The 26,941-nt window shown below is 31.3% G+C and overlaps 3 protein-coding genes across 3 annotated transcripts in view; 2 read left to right on the forward strand and 1 right to left on the reverse strand.

The window, feature by feature from the left end:
- Positions 1-1,837: 1,837 nt before the first annotated feature.
- On the forward strand, positions 1,838-8,850 carry LOTGIDRAFT_203071 (hypothetical protein). Its single transcript, XM_009053553.1, has 15 exons — positions 1,838-1,932; positions 2,815-2,945; positions 3,395-3,449; positions 3,798-3,922; positions 4,217-4,289; positions 4,538-4,667; positions 4,829-4,895; positions 5,175-5,281; positions 5,490-5,583; positions 5,807-5,930; positions 6,399-6,612; positions 7,006-7,125; positions 7,492-7,621; positions 8,020-8,134; positions 8,443-8,850. The coding sequence occupies exons 2-15, from the start codon at positions 2,937-2,939 to the stop codon at positions 8,469-8,471; spliced, it is 1,392 nt and encodes a 463-aa protein (XP_009051801.1). The 5' UTR covers positions 1,838-1,932; positions 2,815-2,936; the 3' UTR covers positions 8,472-8,850.
- A 270-nt stretch (positions 8,851-9,120) lies between these two features.
- On the reverse strand, positions 9,121-17,548 carry LOTGIDRAFT_182021 (hypothetical protein). The gene is made up of 20 exons (XM_009053554.1): positions 17,528-17,548; positions 16,888-16,983; positions 16,629-16,733; positions 16,220-16,294; positions 15,792-15,839; positions 14,916-14,970; positions 14,655-14,748; positions 14,333-14,411; positions 13,922-14,029; positions 13,456-13,532; positions 13,115-13,198; positions 12,733-12,829; positions 12,335-12,449; positions 11,930-12,018; positions 11,576-11,704; positions 11,102-11,213; positions 10,609-10,770; positions 10,277-10,377; positions 9,915-10,007; positions 9,121-9,641 (listed from the first exon to the last, which is right to left on the reverse strand). The coding sequence occupies exons 2-20, from the start codon at positions 16,957-16,959 to the stop codon at positions 9,519-9,521; spliced, it is 1,818 nt and encodes a 605-aa protein (XP_009051802.1). The 5' UTR covers positions 16,960-16,983; positions 17,528-17,548; the 3' UTR covers positions 9,121-9,518.
- Positions 17,549-17,597: 49 nt separating this feature from the next.
- The window catches only part of LOTGIDRAFT_209160 (hypothetical protein), a 12,595-nt gene continuing 3,251 nt past the window's right edge, over positions 17,598-26,941 (forward strand). The window contains exons 1-21 of the mRNA XM_009053555.1: positions 17,598-17,708; positions 18,194-18,342; positions 18,624-18,740; positions 19,051-19,196; positions 19,297-19,372; positions 19,635-19,749; positions 20,075-20,172; positions 20,679-20,837; positions 21,048-21,131; positions 21,376-21,492; positions 21,829-22,004; positions 22,225-22,333; positions 22,565-22,743; positions 22,975-23,135; positions 23,493-23,600; positions 23,992-24,199; positions 24,547-24,642; positions 24,982-25,211; positions 25,492-25,656; positions 26,083-26,177; positions 26,450-26,620. Coding sequence (XP_009051803.1) covers positions 17,648-17,708; positions 18,194-18,342; positions 18,624-18,740; positions 19,051-19,196; positions 19,297-19,372; positions 19,635-19,749; positions 20,075-20,172; positions 20,679-20,837; positions 21,048-21,131; positions 21,376-21,492; positions 21,829-22,004; positions 22,225-22,333; positions 22,565-22,743; positions 22,975-23,135; positions 23,493-23,600; positions 23,992-24,199; positions 24,547-24,642; positions 24,982-25,211; positions 25,492-25,656; positions 26,083-26,177; positions 26,450-26,620 — 2,820 coding nt within the window. The 5' untranslated portion in view covers positions 17,598-17,647. The remainder of the gene's footprint in view (positions 17,709-18,193; positions 18,343-18,623; positions 18,741-19,050; positions 19,197-19,296; positions 19,373-19,634; positions 19,750-20,074; positions 20,173-20,678; positions 20,838-21,047; positions 21,132-21,375; positions 21,493-21,828; positions 22,005-22,224; positions 22,334-22,564; positions 22,744-22,974; positions 23,136-23,492; positions 23,601-23,991; positions 24,200-24,546; positions 24,643-24,981; positions 25,212-25,491; positions 25,657-26,082; positions 26,178-26,449; positions 26,621-26,941) is intronic.

The following is a 26,941-nucleotide window of genomic DNA, read 5'->3' on the forward strand; positions in this document are numbered from 1 at the left end:
ATGTTAGAGACATTGATAGCACCTATTTGCAGCGTGCAAGTTTCAGTCAGGCGTTTGTGTTATGGTTCTTGTAATTTTGTTTAACTAAAAAAGGTTTAAACCTCTTTCACGAACCCTTTAATCATCGATGTCATATCTGGACTGACACAAAGCTGTCTGAACTTTGGTGGTAGGCTACAATTTACTGAACTGAACATTCAGTCTGAAAACTGCTTTAAATAGTTGAGATCGACCTCCAGCACCCAATGAAGCCTATAATTATATCCTTTAAATATTGAAAACTACACGTATATCATTGTTTCAAGGAATATAATTTTAGATGTTTCATAACACAATATACTGAAGGCCACACGGTGTGTTTATTTTCGTTCTAGATCACAATAACAAATCAACTTTGATTAATATGAATCTAAAGACATTGGGTATGACAAAATCCAATATTTCAACTTATTTTTCTCTTCTCATTTATCTGGATAGTGACAGGAAGAAAACATATTGGTGTAAAACAACATAATACAGACCTAACATAGGTCTAAAGGCTATTACCACTGTCCTATAAAAACATCATCATAACATAACTACATGACCCCAAACTGGAACCTGAAAAGTTGACGTAATTCATTTCATATCAATATTTGACTCTAGATAATTATGTAATGGGTCAATGTCGATATACCGTGATCAGGTCGTAAATGACATATATTTCGGTTGTAAATTCCTTTTTGCACTTGCAGTTGAGGTGAAGAGTCGACTTCAGGGTTTCACCAATCACAATGCAATATCCCTTATCTATGAAGAGATAAAATGTAAGGCTTATAGGGCGGACCAACATACAAAATATGGGACATGAAAAATATATATTTTTGCGTGATTAAGTTTGCCTTTATCTTTGTGACAAGTAAACTAACATGTATTTTCCATGTCAAATATTATCCTTTCTTATTACTTATATTTAAATGTTTTAAGAAACAATTTTATAATGTTCATTTTCATAGAGTTTAAAATATGAAGAATTTATAACCACCTACGCCGCCTAATAAAGCGTTCATTGTAATGTCGTTATGTATCATGCACTCTATATAAACATAAAACCTAAATGCACTAAAATAATAATTTTACATGTGTTTATTTCTGCTTTTGACTAGACAAGTGACTTTTAGATTAATTTGAGTTTTATTGTGGACAACATGGTGTTCATCAAATCTGTGGTTTATTATAAAATAATTTTTGATCTTTTAGTATTGTGCCCCAAAAGTTCACTAAAATATGGAGTTTAACATCGCAAATTCGGAAATAGTAGCTTGTGACAAGATCTGTTTTCTGTAACCAGATTGAAATTCTTTAATTAATAAGATGGCGGGGAAACAGTCATGTTAAAGAGCCATGCCAAAAATGATACTCTCTTGGATAGTGGCAGAGGCTCAACTTGATGAATGGGGGCTCGTGGACTCAAATAGGTTTGGACTCCTCCGGGGAAATTGTCGATTACCATATTAAGCTCTCCTGCATTCCGAGACCAGTGTAAGTCGATTTAATGCCTGTTGATATTATTTCTTGGGGATGGGGGCCCTTGGACTTGGCTCAACCGGTCCCTATAGAAGTTGAACCACTGGATAATAATTGGTAGGAAATTGCAAATTGCAATAGGGTTGAATTAAATATTGTCTTAAAACGCTAAAGATGGAACAGGTAGCGTCCCTTTTATAAACATCTTGTGTGTGCGTGCAGCTCTAGATAATTCTATTTAGGCTAATTCATGTTTTGACGCACTTTTCATAACAATAGCCACATATTTAAATGATAAACAAAACGAATTAATTTTGTCATGGGATTTGTAGATTGACCTAGGAGTTCTTGAATAACATTTTAATCATAGTTATGGACATGAGATTGCGGGATAGGCTTTTCTACTTCTAGAAAATTTCTTTTGCGGTCAGTTTATAGTTTAATAAAACAGATTTCAAAAAACGTTTTTGTTTTGCCTTCAGTTATTATAAATCACATATTTTATTGGCTGCAAATACATTCCAAATCAACTTTTATGAAGTCTGCTTTGTATTATTTAGGGGGTTGAATAAACTGACGTGTCTATTCTGTCTTTTTGATTTTATGTAACTTTAATTTGATTGTGATGAACAGATTATATCTAATGTCTGCCTCTACCATGAGAGAATACATTGTATAAATCTCCGTGTTTAGACAAAATATTCATCATTTTAATCAAATAAAAAAATGAAACGGGATTATCTGAATTCTTGTAGAATATGACTTTAGATTAAGGCCAAGGTTAGTATATGTATAGCATATTAATCGGAGCCTTTTGTTTATGATATACTATTCTTGGTAAGTGTCAACAACTCGGACCAAAACAAACTCGGACCACTTTTCATGACACTTTTTTGAGATTCGGGCCAATGTTTTGGTTCGAGTTTTCCTGGTTCCAGAGAAACCCCACCAATGTGATGTTTGTAGAAAATGTTTTTGCACTACAAGTTCACTCCATGTTCACATGAGAGTTCATACTGGCAAGAGACCGTTCAAATGTGGTGTTAGTAAAAAATGTTTTTCTCGGACAAATTGCCTTAAAGAGCACATGTAAATTCACACTGAAATAAATCGCAAAAAACTGTAGACTCAGTAGCAGTGTATGGCCGGGGACTGATTAAACTATTGAATGAGAAATCTTTTCCTCAAATAGCAAACAAAAGTTGCCATGGGATTCGATATCAAATTCAATTTTGTTTGTATCCTTTTATCACGTTTCTATGCCAATGTTTGGGTTGAACAAAGAATAATCATTAAATTTTTGTGCAGGTTAAAACTTGATTGGATTAACGATTAGTTTATTAATGGACTCAATATTCGAGACAGATTGACAAACGAGTTATTCCCCTTCACATCAACACCAGAGGACGCCACATCAAAATACCGGCAGCATGGCTTCTGTAAGTTGAAATTTGTGTGTTTTTGTCGAAATTTACTGATTTAATCATTGTACTTTAATAAACGATTGCTATTTGAATAAAGAAATATCTAATATCTAGATCTAAGGTCTTCAAGAATATTGTGGCGTCTAAGTCACTTCTTTAACGACGTTTCTTTTTGTTCAGTTTTCTGCAGTTACTTTTTTGACTTGTTTTGTTATTGTTGACAACCATTAAATCTTTCATCCTTCAAATTTCGTTCAAATCTCTTGAATAACTATGACAGGGAGGCATTCAATTCTGAATAATATTTTCAAGTCAAGTCAAGCTGAATACAAATACAAATGCTTTGAAATAGTTTAGTGGAAATGGCAAATTTGATAGAAAAACATGAAATAATTAGAGCAGTAATGTAATGAATAATAATGTAAAGATAATGTAAAATACATTGAAATATATTTCCTCTCTAGGTTACAGCAGAGAAAGTTCAGGAAGTGAGAGAGGTAACTAGGATTGAAAGAATCGGTAAGTATAGATCATACCTCTCATTAACTCTGTGATAATATAGGCATTTGATTTTGAAAAGATTTACATTACCACAAAAATGGATTAAATTTGTGCAAACAGTAATTGGCTGTTAATGTATGAATATGATTAACAATAAAGAAGTAGTTCAGCCTGGTTTGGTGTGGTAAACAAGGTGAAGACTGTTATTAAAGTCTACAAACTACATGCCTTTGAATGAGTTATGGTGTAAATTATTCATATATTATAAATGCATCATATTGGCATTGCTTGCATTACCGTATCTCATGTTATATCCTGTAATTTATAATACTAATATAATAAAAAACATCTGTTCTTTCATTGTAGGTGCTCATTCCCATATTCGAGGGTTAGGTTTAGATGATGCGTTGGAAGCTAGAGCAGTATCACAGGGTATGGTGGGACAGGCAGCTGCTAGGAGAGCTGCTGGTGTCATCCTGGAAGTTATCAAGGTATTAGGGCATTTTCTTTCACAACAATCACTTTGTATTTACTCATTTTTATGTCCCAGGTCAGAGACATAGACACACTCTCTGTGTTTTATTAAAGGATTTGGATCTAAGATGTCTACTATTTTTCTAGCCAAAGTGAAATTTTGTTTTTATTTTCTGTATAAACAGGGCAAAATAATATTCTCTATAAAGTGTTATGCAGTGCCTTTTCCATGAAAGGAATTCTCCTTCTCTATGCAAATTTACTTGAATTCAAACTTCTCAGTTGTTGAAGTAATGATATTGTATTTTCAGGAAGGTAAAATAGCTGGAAGAGCTATATTAATAGCAGGACAACCTGGTACTGGCAAAACAGCTATAGCTATGGGTAAGTGGATATCACAACATTCTAGAATCTTTGGACAAATTTACATCTTTTAGCAATGTTACTTATTTACAATTAAAAAACCCCACAGACAATGTCAAACTATTTCAATTTGTATTTTGTAATACACTGTGATAAGTGTGAAATAATGAAATTTATGCAATTACAAAACTTCACACTGTTTAAATAGTGCTAAATGCATCAATTGTAGAACGATAACGAAAATAACATTATGACAAATGTATTTTCAGGTATGGCTCAAGCTCTAGGATCTGACACACCATTTACTAGTATAGCTGGTAGTGAAATATTCTCATTAGAAATGAGTAAAACAGAGGCACTGACACAGGCTTTTAGAAAATCTATTGGTGTCAGAATTAAGTAAGTTTTTATTCTCTAAATGTCTAATAATGATTAATGCAAAGGTGTGATACTTTGCTAGAAAACCTGCTGGTCTAGCGAAAACCTTTTTGAGAGCATGCCTTGGACATTATTTACAAAAACACAGGTTTCATGTGACTTCTAAATTTGTCTCATTATAGAGAAGAAACTGAAATTATTGAAGGAGAAGTGGTAGAGATACAGATAGACAGACCAGCTACAGGCACAGTGAGTAGTCTTTTCCTGAACAGATAATATCTGGACACAAAATTTTAAAAGAAAGATTAACTTATCCCAAAATATTACTATCTTAAATATAATTTTCTTTAATTATATTGTTAAATATCTAATGTAATGTTCTAAGATATTTTGAGTTATTGATACTTATGAGATTGTTTGGGAGAGATGTTCATTAATAAAAATTTATTTCTGGTTAATAGAAAAGCATTTGAAAAGCAGAATCCTCTACCACGTTGACAGTCAGATTTATTTTGTTTCTGATTACAGGGAGCTAAAGTTGGTAAATTGACATTAAAAACTACAGAAATGGAGACAATTTATGATCTGGGACAGAAAATGATTGAATCCCTGACAAAAGATAAAGTTCAAGCAGGGTAAATATCTTGGTTTAATCGTTTAATTTAGTAGCCTTCTCATAACCTTCCATTGTTACTAAGTTTTTTCGAATCAAAAAGAGACATTTTCCAGAATATGCATGCAGTGATATTCAGGTTTAGAGAGAATCACTAGATCTATTGTATTGAAGGGAGTTATTATGAAATATGAGAGAATCTGTATTCATTTGTAAATTGCATATTACAGAGATATCATCACAATAGACAAAGCATCAGGAAAAATCACCAAATTAGGCAGGTCTTTTACACGAGCTAGAGATTATGATGCTATGGGTCCACAGGTAATTTATTCACTTATATAGTTCTGTAATTTTTTCAATCAACATGATAGATGCAAACAGTAAAATTTCTGTAATATATATTATTCTCCTAACACCAGCATGTGTATGTGATAAAGTATGCAGTGTACTTGTTAGTCCTGTATAAATTTTTTTCATCTTAATTTAATAGTAAGGAACTGAATAAGTCGTCAAATTGTTTAGAATTAGTATTCTTATTTTCCAGACTAAGTTTGTGCAGTGTCCTGAAGGTGAACTACAGAAGAGAAAGGAGGTAGTACATACAGTAACATTACATGAGATAGATGTTATTAACAGTAGAACACAGGGTTTCTTAGCTTTATTCTCAGGTAGGCTTTATAACATCTACTTTTGGCATATATTTGATACTCACCTCCATTTTATTTCTCCTTTTAGTTTCCTTTTGAAATTTCCATGTTCTCTTGGTCAGAGACTCTGATGTTGAATGATCTTCTTGTTGACAACTAAGTTACTCAATTCAAGCATTGTACATGGTTAAAATCGAAAATATTACCTTGAAAACTACTCTTACGGAGTAGATAGTTATTAGTCAGTCTGCAAAGGACCAATACGAATATCAAAATAGACTCTTGTGAAGGAATGTTCGGTTACAAAACACAACAAAATTACAAATTAAAAATGTACGAAAGTAACAAAAAATTCAATGATTGGACACATGTTGAAGTTGCCATCATGCAAGAATAGTATATAAATCAAAGAAGTTTTCCTTATCTATTTTTTTTCTGTTGGATAGTTGTCTTGAACCAAGATAAATATATATTATTTTGACTATTCAGGAGATACTGGTGAGATCAAATCGGAGGTGAGAGAACAGATTAATTCTAAAGTAGCTGAATGGAGAGAAGAAGGCAAGGCTGAGATAGTACCTGGTGTATTATTTATAGATGAAGTCCATATGTTAGATATAGAATGTTTCTCCTTCCTTAACAGAGCTCTAGAGAGTGATATGGCTCCTATTTTAATAATGGCCACCAATAGAGGCATCACAAAGTAAGATTCCTTTCGAATTCCATATTATAACATCAGCTTTTTATCTTTATTTTCTTAATTGAATTTGTGCTCCTTTATTGTACATTCTGTGTGTGATAAATTTAAGTGTAGTGTGCTACACATAGTACCCAAACTTTCAGAACACATGGTGCCATTCTGTGACTGGTTTGTGAATCTTGCATCCCTTTCACAGAATCCATGTTGTCGAAAAAGCTAGAGATGTGAGGAATACTAGTCCTGTGAAATACAGCAATTGCCACTCTTTGAAACCATCCATAACTTTAGCTCTAAATGATCATTAACTCTGTTCCAGTGCTTTCTGTTCACTTGCTTAACTATTTAATAGTATAACTTGTACATGTGTACATTGATGATAATATTTATCGATTATAGAATTAGAGGTACCCAGTATAACAGTCCTCATGGTGTACCAATAGATTTACTAGATAGATTACTCATTATATCTACATCACCTTATGAAGAGAAAGAGATCAAACAGATTCTTAAAATCAGGTAGGGTATTCTTAGTAACATCTTGTAGCTGATATAAAATATTTTACTTCAATTTTGGTTTGTTTTGGAACTTCTCCATGAAAATTTCATTCAATCATTCAAGCAATGGAACATCCATGAATTTGTTGTTCCCTTGAGTTTGCTAGGGATTCCTTAAATTTAAGAAAATGAGAAAACTGTAATATATTAATAAAGATGCAGTTTTAGAATAAAAGAATTTGACAAGCCAAGATGCAATTCATGTCTCAAGCTGACAAAACCAAACCAAATTCAATAGGAAGACAGAGCTAGGTGTCTGTAGAAAGTCAAAGAGCTTCTTGCTAAATGTTCAGCAATTACAAATTAATTAGTTTTTATTAATTATAGATGTGAAGAAGAAGATGTAGAGATGAGTGATGATGCTTTGACAGTTTTAACACGTATCGGTATGGAAACATCATTACGTTATTCTATACAACTTATAACAACTGCTAACTTAGTCTCTAGAAAACGCAAGGTAAGTTATATTGAAGGTTAGAAATAGTCACAGGCTGTAGAACATCCTCCAAGTCTGGCAATAATATTTTGTTTTTATACACTGTACGATACAGAATTTAATAATAATCTCTTGTTGATAATGAGGGGGTGAGTAACATTAGATAACAGAAAATATTAGTAATAAATTACATAGTTCAGAAATTAATGTTCTTGGTCCATTTCAAATTAAGGCCATTAAAATAACATGAAAGTTGAAGGAATTATTAACAATGTCCTCTGTTAGAGAGGATAAAATCTTATCAGAACATTACTTGGATTTAAACTGTATTTTATTTTAACAGTAAAGATCCAAGAGGAATTGTTATCCTTTCCTTCATTGGACAATCAAATAAATTCTTGATTTTATTATTTTTTTAGGCAACTGAAGTTGAAGTAGATGATATCAAGAGAGTGTATTCGTTATTCTTAGATGAATCTCGTTCCACACAGTTCCTGAAAGAATGTCAGGAAGAATTTATGTTCAATGAAATTGGTAAGTGGTAGGTCATGACCTTTGAAATTTGTAAAAAATGTTCATAGAAAGTTCGATTTATAATTTTATGGATATAACATTTAATTTCTCTCATGTCAAATTGCTTTGAGTAAATCAATAACAAGGCAAGATTTATTAATAATTTGTGGGATTGAAGAGATATAAGAAAGAGTTCTGAGTGGATGAATGTACCAGCATTACACTTTCTCTATTGTGCTAACATGGGTGCATCTTGTGTAACAATTGATCCTTTGTCACAGCTGAGATAAGTGTTACTATCAATCTAATAATCTGTTTTTATTTTACAGGTGAATCAGAAACTATGGAAACAAGTTGAATTAAAATATACTAAATCATTTTATAATATCTTCCAATCATTGTGTATTATAGACATTTATTATATATACATGTATAGTACATTCAACTCTCATTGTCACCATTCAATTCATAGAGGATCATTTTGTAAAATCTAAAACTTTCAGTTTGCAGTTCACATGACTTATAAGTATCAGCATGCTCTTCAGTAATCTTATTGATAGATTTTCCTTTGGACATACTTAGCATTATTGACGTGAGTGCATTTTGACATTACTTACTTCATTACATTCTAATTACCTAGTAAAAAGACTGATTGTTAAGTTTATTGAGAGAGAGAAGTAATATTGTTAAGGATATCTTTATATGTATAGCTGGTTTCATTAAATCATTTTGTTAATACCCATGTGTTATTATCAATTACGGCTGCTCCATGGTGACAATGCAAATCTTTGCCTTTAACCCATTTCACAAACAAAGGTGTGCTCGTAGTTTCTTGACTCAAATATTTCTGCTATTTGGTCCAGAATATTTTTCTTACATACTTTATATGTCAAAAATCTTATTGACTGAAATAAACTCCCCAATCCTTGTCCATCTGATGAACTTGTATCCAAAACACAGGTCAACAGCATAGTATATTCCCTGGAGTTTTATAAGAAAAAAACTGGTTGATGTAATAAGATCTATTTGAATACATGATAAGATACAGATAATGTGTGTAAAAATTTGGTGACAAAGACATAAAATGCAACATGAAATGCCATGGCAGTGAAGTAGTTAAATTTCAAAATGCATAATGAAGTGCTGCAAATATCAGATTGCTTTTAGATAGATTTTTAAACAATAACATCATATTCTGATCCAATTTTTCTGGAATTACAGACATCCAGTTTGGAAATCTGAATACAAACTGTATTACAAAGGTTGGAAAATATCTTATGAATGTTACATAAGAAATACTGAGCACACTGCTTGCTACAGGTTATCAAATATTAGTATCCTTCCAGAGTTATCTACTTGATTGTGACCACCCCTACTTCACATGCAAGACATGAATGAAATAATTCTAGGCAGCAATACCATAATGATCATTAATAGCTTCTATTAGATCAGCTTTCTTTGTTCCATTAGCAGTTATCTTTTCTTTCTTAATCAACTCTTTTAGCACTGGTACTGTTAACTTGTTCAACTAGAAAACAAAAATAAGATATATTTACAATGAGGGAAAAAAGGGGACACCTAGTTGAAAAATATGAAAAGTATATTTATTCCTACCTATACTGAATTGAATTCTGAGCCTTAATGTCCAGTGAGTTGTTCAACTACTGCAGACCCATTCTCAATAGAATGAGAACTTTCAAAGTAAAATTTTGAAGAAAGTTACATTATTTTAAAACATATCTGATGGTGGGTGATGAACTTATCCTAGTTTCCACTGAGAAATAATCTTATAATGACTTACTCTTCCAGCCTGAGCCTCTTTCTTAACATCTATTTCTACCATAGCATCAGCTACTTTCTGCTTTTTAGCTGCTGCTGATTCACTAGTTGGTGCCTGAAACAAATCAAAGTATAACATAGGAACTGATCTGCCAAGAACCCAAAGTTACATAATACTAAACTATTGAAATATATTAACCATTACATTACAGTTTAGTAGACAGACAGGCTTGGATTTTTCTTCAACTGTGGCTTTATTAATGTTTATTATATTATCACTCATTAAGAATGGTGCCTCTTTTAGAGTAATAATAGATAAAGACCAATCAGCGCCATAAGTTTCGGTAATAAAATGCTTCATATTTCATGGGTTTGAAAACTGACCTTTCGTTTGACCCCAGGTTCATAATCAGGAGGAAAAACTAAATCTTTAAATTCATCCATTATTTTACCAGCCCTCTTCTGAATACCAGCTTCATTTGGCACTGAAGTAGATAATTATTAGAATTTTTATTTACGTGATAAGTTTTGTATCTTTCCTCATAAACACACTCTCACCAGTGTAACCTAGAGTCCTTAATCTTATTTCATCATTCTCTATCTTTAATGCCAAGTCTTCCAAAGTTCAACATTTCTTTTCCATATAATTTCATTCTTAACTCTGTCCTGATAATTTACCTATTTAATTCTTAACCCTGCCCCCTCTCAATACTTACTAGTATAGTCTGTCATCTCATCTGCTTCATCTCTATCTAAGGCCAGGGCCTCAATATTTCTCCAATGGTTTTGTAAAACAGGATTTTCAAAACTTTCACTATTAAATTTAAACTGTAATTTCTTGATCAGTTCTTTTGCTTTATCAATCTGTTCTGTTGTAGCTGAAAACAAGTTTATATCAATATTTTTACATTTAATTTTCGAAATCTCTGAAAAGTCACTGTGTTAAATCTTTCCTCTAACACTGGGTTGGAACACTGCCTTTTAAACGAATGGAACAGCTCGGTTGGTAGCGAGTTGAATTGTCTTGAAAGGCGATTTAAGTGCCGTTGGTTTGAATCCTTCTCAAGGTTAGAAAAATTCTTGTCACACTGTGAAAGTGTCACAGCCAGTGCTTTCGAAAGACAACTCGTTGTAGACTTTCAACTTCTTTACCAATACTCATCAGTTGATTAAAACAACTATATCCTTTCAAATTGATCAATATCCTACCTCGTGGAGCTTCTTCAAAAGTTACTTTTCTAAAATCATCAGCAAATGGTAAAAATATAACATGAAAACCTGGTGGAGTTATCTGCACTTTATGTTCATCTAACTCTTCTTTCTGAAAACAGATTTAGTAAGAAGGATCAGGAAATTTTGTCTTGTTGTTGGTGCTCGATTGGTTCCGTCTGTTACAATTCTAGGCACAAATTGAATGGTAATTAGCCTGATATGTCATACCTATTATTTTTCCTGTACATGTAGAATATTTCTTGTTTTAAACTTTCACTTGATTCAATGAAGGTATCTTGGATACTTGCTCAGCAACATTAATATTGAGTTATAGATTTTACGGTTAGGGTGCAAGCCCTATTCACACATGAATCTTTACAAAAAAAGTTTTAAGTGCAACTGGGCAAATACAATACAGGATTAAATAAAATAAGAAAGATGGACAACAATGTAGGAGTAAACTTGGCGTACCTGAGGTAGAAGAGCGACAAACCTAGGTGGATTATTTTTACCAGGTATGTATTGACAAATAGCTATAACACCACGATCAATACACTTAGTTAATAATGCTGTAAACATAGTCGTACTGCCTGATATTGACTGAATAATATAACATGGTTAGACTTTAATACAAATATCTATATTACACAATTACAAATTCAAATCTCAAACTATAACAAATATTTCATTCCCGTTACTAATGGTCTTTTTAAAATATATTTTTATGTAATATGAACTCAAGGGCAGCAACTCAGAAATCTACTGTTAAATTATTGTCACAATGTAACTAGTCTGGAATATCAAATTGATAAGAAATTTACTTACATCTTCATCAGGATAAATAAAAGATGAAGGTTTAACATTGTGAAATTTCTTTAATCTATTTTTTGGTTTAAAACCCATTAATTTTAATCCTAAAATAAAAATATCAGATTAAAATTCAAATATATAAATACAAAATACACCATAACTTAACTGTAAAATCCTTTAAATTACACAATTTTTGACACAACTGGTTTCGCTACTTTAAAAACAAAATTTCATTTCTGATTTTATATCTGATACTAGTGTTATCACCATGCAACATGGTCATGTCAATTACATATGGGTTTCGCTCCCATCAAGAGAGTTTTCTTATCTGCTCAGACCTTTACAAGAAACCTCAATTTCCAATAATAACATGAGATCTTGTCAACTAATTCCTCTTAATTCTTTAAGTTAATCATCTACCTGACACATCAAATCTCTTAATTTCTGTAACTTCATCATTTTCAAAACAAATTTTACGTCCACCATACGTTTGAGCTTTCTTTAAATCTTGTGGCATCAACACTTCTCCTGTTTCCTGTAAATCAAGAAATCCTGGCCTTGTTGAAAAATATTATTAATTACTAATAATTACTAATATACTGTCAATGTGGAAGTTCAAGTTCTGAATGATGTCTCATATGGAACATATGCAACAGATGGCTAGTAAAGAGTCGTCAAATATCCAGCTATTCTCAGACTTTGCCAATTACAAGGTCAACCTGAGACATTTTATACAGCAAAGACAAACTAAATGGGTAAATTGGAATGGGAAAATCATTACAGCATTTTCTGATTTTTTATTGATTTTATAAACTTACCTTGAGGTATGTTTTACTGTGACTTTTTAATTCTTCATTAGTTTTTTTGTCTAGTTTGATACTGTATGGTTTGGTACAATGTCGTACTAGATTATACCTACAAATATAGAATAAAACCAATAACCATTGTCCAGTTATCAAAACATGGTTCTGTGTGACATTAAGGATATATTACCTGATATTTTTCAAATGTTGTTATTTCACTCTGTAAGTCAACAACTGAGCACTATTTTAATGGTTATGCAAATTTTTTGTAATCTTAATTTTTAATTACATAAGTAATAAAGATTAAAAATTCTAGCTGCAGTCTTGATATTTACTTGACCAATGGATAAAACATAAATATATCTCTTCCAGAAAAATTTAACTTGAGATAACTTACACTCCAACGGAGAATTTAATATCATCAGATAAAGAGAATGGAACTCTTCTGAATGCTCTCTTCTTATGATCTTTAGTTCTTACTCTGAAATTATAAATGATGGTTTGCCAGGCTTATGTGTTCCTACACATCAACCTTGTTTAAATTAAATCTTTAATCTACTGTATCATAGTATAATATATAATGTTTTTAGTACATTGATGGCTAAAACTTATGTTGAATATTTAAAACAACCAGAATAATAAATGTGTAAATCTCACTATGATTTGTCTTTATACTATAATGAACCATTTCAATAATTTCACGAAGGGAAAAAACACAATACCACTCAGAGTACAAACCTGGTTAAAAGTTCTTCAAGTTTTTCAGAAGGGTCTGGTAATTCAGTCAACTCATCATCAGCTGTATAGATTAAATCCTGAAAAACATGTTAACAAACTGATATAAAGTTCTGGCACATATTACACATAACAATCTAACACTTAAAATCTGTCATCTTCATGGTAAAATCTCCAACAGATTTTCATTTAAACAACCATATGCTAGTCATGGTGTCAGTTTTATTATTGCTTGTTTTAACTCTAGAATGAGATTAATGATTCTATAAGTATCTGCTTATTAAATTCATGTCATGTAAAGACCCATTGGCATATTCCTATAAGAAATAATACAGTATTTGGTTTTCTTACAATATGAAAATTTATCTGTTCATTCATGATGAAACATCAGGATGTAAAGTGGTAAGAACAAGGTTTTACTGTTGGTATGATTCAAGGTTAATATGAGGTCTATTTCTGTGTAAATTACCTTCCAGAATTTAGAAACATCAAAAGTTTGTCCTTGTTTCTGCATGTGCATCAATTCTAAATCAATTCCAGTTTCATTTAAATCATTTGCTTTAGTTCTTGCTTGTCTCTTTAATAGAAATAATAAAGAAAACATGAAGTAGTATATAAACTGACTGATATGAACACATCCTATCATACTATATAATGAATAGGGGCAAACAGCAAAATAATGTAATGCTATGATGAAATTATGCCAAACCATCTAAGCCATTTTGTTAATTTTGCTATGAATTTTATCAGTCTATGACACAAGCTTTGACACTCTTACAATCCAAAAGACTGTTCATACTTAAACATTAGTTTCTATTATCAATGTAAGAACTCTTTGTCAAATATTAATAGGAGTAATTTCAGCAAGGTTTAAACGTACCTGTAACTGAAGACTACTAGAATGTGGATCATCATTATTAGTAAATAATAACACTCGTTTATAGTTTATTTTCTGGCTCCTAAAAATTTCAAAACAATGAGTACATCAAATCTCCGTCTAGTTAAGGGACAAAAATTTCAAAAAAAATTCAGACATTTCATAGTTTTGACTGGTGAAAAAATAAAAACAGTAACAAAAAACAACACCACGCTCTTAGCCCTCTTCAACCAAGAATCAACTTGAATGGTTGATATGCGTGTGAAATTTGTAAATGCAGAGTTTGTTTAAAATTGTAATTACCAAAAGAAATAAGTCAACTTACGAATTAGAAAACATATTAGCACAAGTCCAGAGAACTTCACTGATAGAATAATGTTCATTATGACCATATTTTGTACCAAATTTTTTATATCCATCTGTAATATAACATTTCAATTAAACAAATGAATGTACATATACATCTTTATTGCAAGTATTTCTAAACCTGAGTTCTGTATCAGATAAAATCAATTTTGTCATAAATAGTTTCTCTACGTAAAATTTCACAATAATGACAAATTCTTTGACAATATTAATAACTTACTTTCTATCATATTCTCTATTTCTAAAATTCTTTCAGCGCCGGGCTGCTCTAAATTCTAAACAAAGAAAATAAGAAAATTATTTTAAAGTACATATTCATTTTTATATTTTGGAATACATAAGCAAAATCAGTTTGATCCAAAATGACATGTCAATGCAACATTGAATAATGATCAAACATGACATGTCAATACAACTTTGAATTATGATCCAACATGACATGCCAATACAACATAGAAAGGTGAACCAACATGACATGTCAATACAACATAGAGTGGTGAACCAACATGACATGTCAATACAACATAGAATGATGAAGTAATATGACATCTCAATATAACATAGAATGGTGATCCAACATGACATGTCAATACAACATAGAATGGTGATCCAACATGACATGACAATACAGACATAGAATGATGAAGTAATATGACATCTCAATATAACATAGAATGGAGATCCAACATGACATGTCAATACAGACATAGAATGATGAAGTAATATGACATCTCAATATAACATAGAATGGTGATCCAACATGAAATGTCAATACAACATAGAATGGTGATCCAACATGACATGCCAATACAGACATAGAATGATGAAGTAATATGACATCTCAATATATCATAGAATGGTAATCCAACATGACATGTCAATACAACATAGAATGGTGATCCAACATGACATGCCAATACAGAAATAGAATGATGAAGTAATATGACATCTCAATATAACATAGAATGGTGATCCAACATGACATGTCAATACAACATAGAATGGTGATCCAACATGACATGCCAATACAAGCATAGAATGGTGATCCAACATGACATGTCAATACAGAGAACTCAATACAGAAAACTAAACCTACCATATAAATGTAGATATTTTTAAAGTCACTTGGATTGTCTGTTTTTTCCTGAAAGAAAACAGAGACTAAATATTACCAAATTCAAAATATGTATGTAATATTTTAGAAAAATGATATGAACTTTAGGATGAATTAGATAAAACTTTAAATGAAAAAACAATATACATCATAATATTCATGAGTTCTACTTGTCCAACTTCAGTAGAGATGCAGGTCAGTTGTCAGAAGATTGCATGGCATGAAACTTCTTTAATATTTCTATATAGATGATGTATTAAAATAAAACATAGCTTTCTTGACAAAACATAAGCTCAAACAGCATCTAGGAATATGTAATTCACAAGAAAATGTCAACAGAAGAACGAACCCCCAGGGGTGATGGAAATATACATCCACATTTTTATGTTGTGTACAAATAGTATACTTACAGTTCCATAAAAGATAACTCCTACCATATCTCTTTCACTACTGATAATTTTATTCTGCATGGTAGTTTTTATACACTGAAATATATATCACAATTTAAGGTTGTGAGTCCATTAGAATATAAATCATAGATCTTCTCAATACAAGAACAGTTCCGGTAGTATGGGTGAAATAAGGGATGACATGAGCACAAACCAAGTGAATATGCGGTAAAACAGGGTCTGGGTGTATTCAAAAAAATAAGTCAACATAAGACACTTCTAAAGTTTGGTAGTTGTCTCAAAAGAGTGGTATCTGCCTTATTTGTTTTCATTATGTCACAGCCATGAAGGATTTGGTGAAAGACATAGGATTTCAGGGAATGGTGAGACTTGGGTACTTTGTGGTGTAAAGAATAATATTAATCCTTACCCTCATACAGACTCTAAATGGGCATTCTTCTTCATCTTCAGCATCAAACATTTCTTTATTACAATCAACAACAAATATCAAACCATCACGATTTCCAAACCGTAACTACAATAAATTATATCTATTATATTCAATAATGCCCATTATGAGCCCAGGTTGAAATATTTGCAGAGCTTAGTAGACCTTATATTTTCAGTGTGTTTTCACAGGATTAAACTGATACTTAAACCAAAAATTAAAAATAATTTGGTAAACATACCCCTGGATCAAATTCATCATCTTCTTCATTATCATCATCATCACCAAATCGTGCAAAACCAAAATCAGCCATACCTCACTTGTTAGTTAGATGACTCTGTAAGTGTAATATCAGAAGGCGAATAAAAACAAAGTAAAAGAATAATAAGACACATAATCATGAAGACATAGTAGGCCAATGACAACAAATATTCAGACCCAAGTGTTCTTTTCATACCTTCCTCAGTATGAAATTACCTTAATACTTAGCCCTAAGTGAATTTGACATGCGATGTACTGTTACTGTGCATAATAAAAACTTAAAATTGAGTTAAAGAAAATTGCAGATTAAGATTAAGCACATGAAAATCTTGAACTGATGAACCAATCTGGCTTATTAAGAGAATGTTAGAGAATAGGCATAATATAGGATAAGGATAAACAGGGAAAGACAACTCCATTTTTAACAATTTTATATAAATTTATAAGGAATTTACAAATTCATTATTCATTATTTGTCAACCCTAAAGAGCTGTCAGTTTCTTAATAAATATGTTCAGAAAGGACTACCAAGCGATTGTCAATCGAAAAATATGTCATATTTTAAATAAATATGCAGCCACAAATGAAATTTCCTCAAATATAAACCGGGTTTTGTTTACCTGTAGCAACTCGCGTCCAACACTACAATCTTTTCGCGCCACACATGCGTGTAAAATTTTGACTTCCGGCGGCCGTTTTGTTGATGGAATTTTTCCTGAAAACTTTAAAAATTCCATAAAATGGCGTATAATTATGTAGTTACAGCTCACAAACCCACTGCAGTAAATGCATGTGTTACAGGTAAAATCCAACACAAATCATATCATTGCCCCTATTGATGTCGATTTTGCAAAGTCACCCTTTTCATGAACCAAAATACCATGCTCCACATTTATAATTGTTTATTTACCTTTTTGTTAATGATACCCATTTAAGATTAATCCTACCTAATTGATTGTTTTTATAAGTAATTAGTCTCAAAGAATATGATTGCAATCTGGGAAACATCAGGAGTAGTTGTAAGCTGGAATGGTTTGCATCATACCATACTGGTACAATTTAAGAAAACATAATAAAATCGCTGATATTCAGCCAATATTTGTTTCGGATGGTAAATACTAGGACTAACGATAGTTATTAGATTAGAAACCAAGCAGTCAGGCCTTCAGGCCTTGATAAGGCCTATTTATACTAGTACATGAATTGAATAGATATCTTAAAGAATTATGATGTTTTATATAACTGGTGAAACTCTGACATTACAAATTAAAACAAATACATTTCAGGAAACTTTACCTCTCCCAATGACCTGAATTTAATCATTGCTAAGAATACGCGTATGGAAATATATGTTGTAACACCAGAAGGATTAAGACCTATTAAAGAAGTTGGTATCAATGGAAGAATTGCTGTTATGCAACTATTTCGACCACCTGTAAGTAAAAATATCTGTGCTTATTTTGGAAAAAAATGGCCATATTAATGGTCATTTGTTTTGTGGATCGGAATTTAGCAATAAAAACTGACATTTTTACATGTAAACTGCTGTCCACAAGTTCAAGAGCTGATATTTGTTGTTAGGAATGTATTTAAAATGTCCTAAAACATGAAAAATTATATATTATGTTTTTTCACAGTAAAGAAACTACAATTACTTCTGATTTTTGAATCACAAATGCTCTGATACAAGATGAAAAAAAACAAATTTTCTTTCAGGGAGAGTCTAAAGATCAGTTATTTCTACTCACTGCTAGGTATAATGCTATGATATTAGAATGGCATCAAGAAGGGGATGTAATGGAAATTATAACAAAAGCACATGGCAATGTACAGGTCTGTAAACATAAATTCTGGCTAAACTTAACTACATGTGACTTGTAAGAAGAATCTTTCCTTGATGATCAATAAACATATAGATAAATTTCTTGTCATTGATAGAATAAGACAGGTTTTCAAGGTCGTCAATTATTTATATGGAGCTTAGAATTTGTATTTTCATGTAGAATGCTAATATCTACTAACTAAATGATACTCAAATAATAGTCATGTTTATTCAACTCTTAATTTCCGATAACTGCAACTGTATCTGATATTAGTTTAAATTATTTTGAATTTCAAGCCATTATTTTGGTTTTTTTTACAGGATAGAATAGGCAGACCATCAGAAACTGGTATTATTGGTATCATAGATCCACTATGTCGAGTTATAGGTCTCCATCTTTATGATGGACTGTTTAAAGTTATCCCCCTTGACAGAGAAAATAAGGAATTAAAGGCATTCAATGTCAGGTAAGGATACTGATGCATTTTGTAAATGATGTTGTATTAATCAAATGATATTTCGAATATTACTTACATGATATAATGCCAATGTTATTGTTGATTATAGATTAGAAGAGTTAACAGTTATTGACATGAATTTTCTTTATGGATGTCAACAACCAACAGTTATACTAGTCCATCAGGTAAATAGATTGGTAAACAATTTTTTTGTGGACATGAATCTTTATTTATGTCCTCTGTCAGTGATATTAATTGTTACTGTTACATTTCATTCAATTAGAACACCTAATGCCACTGTGGTACTGGGTATATGAAGTCAACATAATGCATCTTTGGTATTTTCTTTATATTCAATGCCATGAATAATCATTTAGTTTTATAGCGTACCAGAGACATGTTTCTAATTGACCTAAAATTAGACTTAAAATCTTTGTTTTATTCAAGGATCAAAATGGCCGCCATGTCAAAACATATGAAATATCATTACGTGATAAAGAGTTTCTGAAAGGTCCATGGAAACAAGATAATGTTGAAACAGAAGCTTGTATGGTCATATCAGGTTTGTTTTTTTTTAAACCCAATAAATTGTAATTTTCATCACTTAATGTGTATGTTTTTATTGAAAATTTGAAGACATTTGACTAGATATCTGTCAATGATTTAAATCAAAAGCTATTTATCGTCTTGCCTGAATGAGTCCTTTCTAAGACCTAAAATGGTGCAGAAGTCTTGTATGTGACATCAAATTGTCATTGTTATCTTCCCTCATTCCACATCACATTATTTTACTATTCATTTTACTATTGGTTTAAATTGAAATTTGAAGTCTAAATTTTGTCAAATAGTAGCAGTTGTTGATTGCATTGAATTTCTAATACTTTCAGTACCTGAACCATTTGGAGGAGCTTTGATTGTAGGACAGGAGTCTATTACATATCATAAAGGAGATAACTATATACCTATAGCACCACCAGCTATCAAGGTAAGTGATATTAGATGGAGGTTGAGGGGGGAGTATTACATATCATAAATGAGATAAGTCAACTGAAGATATATCATTACCCATTGTACTAGTATAGTTTGAAATCAAGCAGGCCTTTTGAATATAGATCAGAATCAGTAGATCTAAGGTGTGAAAATATTGCAGTTATGAGTTATCACACTTAATATGTAATGAAATTAATTTGGCTTGCAGTCTATGAAATGAATATTAGGTGGTGATTCTATACATATTGAAATATTTATTGATAATTATATCTAGCAATAAAGTCTTTGAATGGCATTTACCAATTGTGAGTACGATATATAAGACACAGCTTTATGGAACAACAATCACTGGTTAAAGTTTTATGCATTATGTGCCTGAGGAAGACGGGGGAAACACTGAAAAAAACTTTAACTAGTGATTGTTGTTCCTTAAAGCTGTGTCTATATATTATATCTAGCAATTTACTGTCTGTAAAATAGGTATAAATGTTCTATTTTCAGCAATATGCGTTAACTTGTTATGGTAAAGTAGATTCGAATGGTTCAAGGTATTTACTAGGTGATATGGCAGGAAGATTATTTATGTTATTATTAGATAGAGAAGAAAAGATGGATGGTAACTCTATTGTTAAAGATATTAAAGTGGAACTCCTAGGAGAGGTTAGTAGTGTCTATTTGTTAGCATACTCAGAAAATAACTATGTTAAAGAAATTATGAGATAACTGAGGACTGACATTGTCAATCATATTAGTAATCATTTTATCATTGGTTAACCAATTGAAACAACCTTGCCCTTGTCTAATCTCCATTTTATAAGTCTGTGTTTTATTTTATATTTATAAAAAATGATTATATGTTTAATATTTCAGACAACAATAGCAGAATGTATAACATATTTAGATAATGGTGTTGTATTTATTGGTTCTAGACTGGGTGATTCTCAATTAGTCAAGGTAAATAATTCTTACTTTGTATAAACTATGGCAAGGAAATTATATTATTCACTGTCCTAGTCAAGTTCATTTGTTTTATGTCTGATTCTGTTTCTCATAGAAGTTTATGGTTCTAAATAATCTGTAAAAGTTTTGATCCCATTAACCTTGTGTTTTGGATAAATTCCATTGATCTTATTTTCGACATTATTCTAGCTCATCAGAGACCAGGACTATTCATGTTCTTTTATTTTCATGTTTGTAGTTAAATGTAGATCAAGATGATAATGGATCCTATGTTCAAGTGATGGAAACATTCACCAATCTAGGTCCTATAGTTGATATGTGTGTAGTGGATCTAGAACGCCAAGGTCAAGGACAGGTAAGTTACTCTACAGGTAGTACAAGTTGTCAAGGTCGAATGTTAGGTAGTTTAAACATATTTGCCTCCAATATTTTTTGATCATCACTTCTTACACGTTTAACTAAGATCTTGATGTTGTTATATATGAACCTAATGAAAAGTATAAAGTTTGTAGAATCTGGAAAGGGTAGAGATTGACATTAGATGTTTTTAAAATATAAGCATCCACAATAATGATTATAGTGGAGCTCATGTTCTGAAACTTGCAATGCCTTCTAAATATTTTGGTTCAAATTGTCCATTGTCATTGTTTACTTCCATGCTTCTTTTAAATCAACTTTCTTATTTTTGTAGTTAGTGACATGCTCTGGTTCCCATAAAGAGGGATCATTACGTATTATCAGAAATGGTATTGGTATACATGAACATGCTAATATAGATCTCGCTGGTACCAAGGGTATCTGGCCTTTACGTCTTAATGGTACTAAATATGATGATATGTTGGTCTTATCTTTCGTTGGTCAAACTAGGTAAGCTACTTCTATAATGTCATGATTAGAAATGTTTGTGGTCTAGATTGCAGTTGTGAATTATTGCACAAATTGTGTACCAAATCGTTTAAAAATCTGTATTAAATGATGTATTGAATAACTAGATAATTTGAATATGGCAGAGTGAATGTTTTCTTAACATATATTAAATTTAAAATATCAAAAAAGTTCTGAGATTTATTCTGAATTCTATTTAAAGGGTTTTAGCTTTAAATGGAGAAGAAGTAGAAGAAACAGAATTACCAGGTTTTGATGCTGATACACAGACTTTTTATTGTGGAAACGTCATAGAAAATCAACTTATTCAGGTACAGAAATCTGTAATTACTCATTATTATATCATTATTAAAGCTATCATGGTCTGAAAACTGAAATTGAAAAAATTAATATGCCATATTTTCAGGCTCAATTTTAGGTCCTAATCATAAACTGTGGTTATGTTATTTGATTTGATTTCTACTCCAAAATAACACATAGGATTTAATTAAGGAATGATCTAAAATTTTAATCATGTCCTAAGAGTTCTAATGTTATTGTAGATAACTACAGCAGCAGTACGACTAGTAAACTGTGGTAGTAAAAGTCTGGTAGCTGAATGGAGACATAAAGAGGGTAAAAATATCTCTCTAGCTAGTTGTAATGCTTGTCAGGTTGTTATAGCTGTAGGTCGTGATGTTTATTATCTAGAAATACAGTCAGGTCAAATTACAGAAATAAGGTATGTTATTCTTCAGTAATGTTACCTACAGTGACTGAGTAAGTAAGATGCTTGCATGCTTACCTAGAGATCAAGAGCTCGAGCCTGGACTGGTTCAATTTGAAAATAGAATGCATAGCATTGCCCAACCAAACAGAGAAACGAAGGATATTCATTTCATTTTATGTTAAAAATTGGTTTGTTAAAAAATACCTCAGCATGTTATTGATTGTTTTTTTGATTTTATTAAAGTAATGCAACAATGGAACATGAAGTAGCTTGTATAGATATTAGTACTTTAAAAGAAGGAGAGAAGTCAGAACTATGTGCTGTGGGTTTGTGGACAGATATTTCAGCTCGTGTTTTACGTTTACCAAATCTACAGACTTTACTAGTAGAGATGCTGGGTGGAGGTAGGATGTTTATATTTTATATTATTTAGTTGTTTAATGTTAGATAGGACTGTCATTGGTTTAATGGACCTTATTCTCCATATAAAATAAAATGATTATCATTATAAAATGTTCAATTGATAAAGTTAAATACAGCAATTCATATCACTTTTCATAAAGAAATCTGACATAAGATATGTCTACCATTCAATGTATAAGTAGAAGTGACAGTACCCATTTAGTATGTAGATATTCATTATTTGTTTTATTAGGTAACAGATTGTGATAAAATGATTATGTCACTGTAAATTTTGTCCTACATTTCATTACTGAAAGAAGATTCTCTATTATTGAAAAATATTTAATTTTCTATTTCAGAAATTATCCCAAGATCTATATTATTAACAACATTTGAAGGTGTACATTATTTATTGTGTGCTCTAGGAGATGGTTCCTTGTTTTATTTTAATCTTGATCCAGCTACAGGTACTCTTCTTGACTTTTCTTCTTATTGAAAAATAAGAATGTAGACTATCTCAAAATATGACCGAAATATCACATGTTCAGTTCTGAATAAATTTGACAATTTTTGTCATCTATAAAACCATCATGAATACACATCGTAATATTTATGTCTTCTGTTAACTTCCATATTTTAAGACTGCTTAAACCTTATATCTGAAGAGTTTGTTTTATGGTTGGAACAAATTTGAAAATAGACCTTTAAAGTCCTCCAAACTTGGAATATTTCTTGATTCAATTCATTTCCAATAACTATGTCAAATACCTCAAATATATCTTGCCAGTATAGCTTGACTAAGAGCTGAAAAAGGTCTGATCTGAATTAAATATACAACTGTCCATATTTATGTTTCAGGGTTTTTACGAGATAAAAAGAAAGTGACATTAGGAACACAACCTACAGTTTTACGAACATTTAAATCACTGGCTACGACTAATATCTTCGCGTGTTCAGACCGTCCTACTGTCATCTATTCCAGTAATCATAAACTAGTATTTTCTAATGTTAATTTACGTGAGGTTAATCACATGTGTCCCTTAAATTCTGAAGGCTATCCAGACAGGTAGGAAACATATTTTATTTCAATTGATGCTTGAGTGAAATAAATGGGAGAGAGGAAATGGTTATATCGTTGATTTTCCTGGTAATTTCGCTCTTAGATAATGAACCCAAAGAGGCTGTCTTATTGCTCTACCATGGGTATTGCTATCCCACAATTCATCCTACATGACATGCTATGATTGGTTAATATCACAAACAAATGAAGAAATACAATTGTAATTTAGATAATGCTATTTTTAGAGTGGATGGTTACAATCTGACAGCTATAATTAAGCTTTTTAAACTAAGAAAGTAAATACATAGATGAGTATACCAGTGTTAATCGATAGTATTATATTATTATTTCAGTTTAGCATTGGCTAATGATTCTACTCTGATGATTGGTACTATAGATGAGATCCAGAAACTACACATTAGAACTATACCATTGTGGGAGTCACCTAGGTAATTATTTATTATATATATATATACCATATATCTTATATAAAGCTTTTAACTCAAGTAATTAGAAGACTATGTTTTGAATAGAAGCATGTGATGCACTTGTTAAAGATCTCTTCAATAGCACACATGGTGTAGAAAAGTAGGACGTTAAACACCATTCATTTGGTTTGAGAAGTAGAAAAATAATATTTTCAGTAAGGTGCAAAATAATGAAACTAGAAATATCATTTTGTTCCCACCATGAGCATAATGATACCAAAAATGTCATTTTGCTAGACCAATAAAATGTTGAACAATATGACGTTGACAGGCATAATGTACATAATGATGTTTTTTCAGGCGTATAGCGTATCAGGAATCGTCTCAGACGTTTGGTGTAATATCAATGAGAACTGATATAATGGATAATAATGAAGCCACACCATCAAGACCTAGTGCTAGTACCCACGCAGCTAATGTCTCAAGCAGTGCCAACTCTAAATCTTTACGAAGTTTGGCGTCTGATGTTTCGTATGGTGATGAGATTGAAGTTCATTCACTATTGATTATAGATCAACATACATTTGAAGGTAAGTCACTTTTGTTCATTGTGGCAGTTTCTCCCTTTATTTGTCTTGTTGTATTGTTTGCTTGTAGGGTTCAATATGAGACTATTTTGAGTTATTATCAAAGACAACTGTTTACAGTATCATGAAGTCAATTTGATATACTTTCTGTCTAAAATTAAAATAATTCTATGAATGATATTGCTTGTCTAAATATATATCATTGTATATCAGATTTGGAAAGATTATCTAACCTAACACCATCATAGATTGAAAATAAAATTTATTTTTTTAATTATTTCAGTATTACACTCCCATCAGTTGATGAATAATGAATGTGCTACTAGTTTAATATCAGCTAAGTTAGGAGAAGATAATAACTATTATTATATAGTTGGTACAGCTCTAGTACATCCTGAAGAGGCTGAACCTAAACAAGGCAGAATTATTGTCTTTCAATATACTGATGGTAAGTTGGGTAATATATTATATAGGTTTTAAACCATCCTCAGTCTGTAACGAGTTAGATTGTTGTCTGCTAGTTGGTTCCAAGCCTCCTCAAGAGGTAAGAGTAATTCTGTCAACACTGTGTCGTTTTTACCCTCCTATCACTAATGTGGTTGAAAGAAAAAAAAACTTATATATATATATATATATATATATATATTTAGAATGATCTTATTTTAGCAGATTAGAATGTTTCTGAAAAATCCTATCATTAAAAGAGGCATTGATCTAATGATAACAATAAATTTTGATATTTGCCTGTCCATAGCATAAAATATAATAAAATATCATTAAATTTAGTCCAGATCAGTTATTCTAACAAAAGCTCTGTAGCATTGTACAAGTTGTCTCTTGATTATTGTTTGATATATCCTATATAATATTACAGGTAAATTAAGTCAAGTTGCTGAGAAAGAAATAAAAGGAGCAGCCTATACTCTGGTAGAATTTAATGGTAAATTACTGGCTAGTGTTAACAGTACTGTAAGTATGGTTTAATATTCACCAACACAGAATAATATTTCATAGCTGACTTTTCTATTATGCAATCTAGCAATAACTGAACTTTAAATTATCTGATATTGTGGAGATAGTACCTTTTTCTACAGTGATTCAGAAACAGAAGCCAGGTACTGGTGGAACAGGAGGCTAATATGATTTATGACTATAACTTGACTATAAAAGCCCACTTCATTTGGGTTCAATGAGGATTGTTCCTTGTCCTCTCCCTTTATATCATATCAATATTTTTTCAGGTTCGACTATTTGAATGGACACCAGAGAAAGAGTTGAGACTAGAATGTAGCCATTTTAACAACATTATAGCATTATATTTAAAAACTAAAGGTGATTTTGTACTAGTAGGAGATCTGATGAGATCTATATTATTACTAGCTTATAAACCTTTAGAGGGAAATTTTGAAGAAGTAAGTAAATTAGTTTTAAGTTTTAAGTTTGCATTCGTAAGCCTGAAATATTAAGATGTTAGCTCCACTATATTAATTGTTATGGCTAGTTAAACTATAGAGATATGCTAATCAAGTGCCTCTCAAATCCCGATTGTTACACAATGTATCATTAGGATGGATAAGGGCAGGTGCTAATAGTTTACATTGAAAGCCAATTAATACCTTGATCAAACTTCTATTGTCTAAAGTTATTAACACCTTGCGGCCCTGACACTTATCCCTCTTTGTTCTAAGCGCGGCTAAATTAACTTATACAAACAAGATTATACTTTGTGTTCT

The sequence above is a fragment of the Lottia gigantea genome, assembly GCF_000327385.1.
Source record: "Lottia gigantea unplaced genomic scaffold LOTGIsca_2, whole genome shotgun sequence".
Classification (NCBI taxonomy): Eukaryota; Metazoa; Mollusca; class Gastropoda; family Lottiidae; genus Lottia; species Lottia gigantea.

What these genes read in the sequence shown, in the direction of transcription:
- LOTGIDRAFT_203071 (XM_009053553.1), top strand. An exon ending in CAAAACAGCTATAGCTATGG is followed by an intron (nt 4,290 to 4,537) that starts GTAAGTGGATAT and finishes ATGTATTTTCAG; the next exon opens with GTATGGCTCAAGCTCTAGGA. An exon ending in TAGTCTCTAGAAAACGCAAG is followed by an intron (nt 7,622 to 8,019) that starts GTAAGTTATATT and finishes TTATTTTTTTAG; the next exon opens with GCAACTGAAGTTGAAGTAGA.
- LOTGIDRAFT_182021 (XM_009053554.1), bottom strand. Translation starts at nt 16,959, where the DNA reads ATGGCTGATTTTGGTTTTGCACGATTTGGTGATGATGATGATAATGAA. An exon ending in CTTGAAGAACTTTTAACCAG is followed by an intron (nt 13,199 to 13,455) that starts GTTTGTACTCTG and finishes TTATAATTTCAG; the next exon opens with AGTAAGAACTAAAGATCATA. An exon ending in TTGTCGCTCTTCTACCTCAG is followed by an intron (nt 11,214 to 11,575) that starts GTACGCCAAGTT and finishes ATCTGTTTTCAG; the next exon opens with AAAGAAGAGTTAGATGAACA.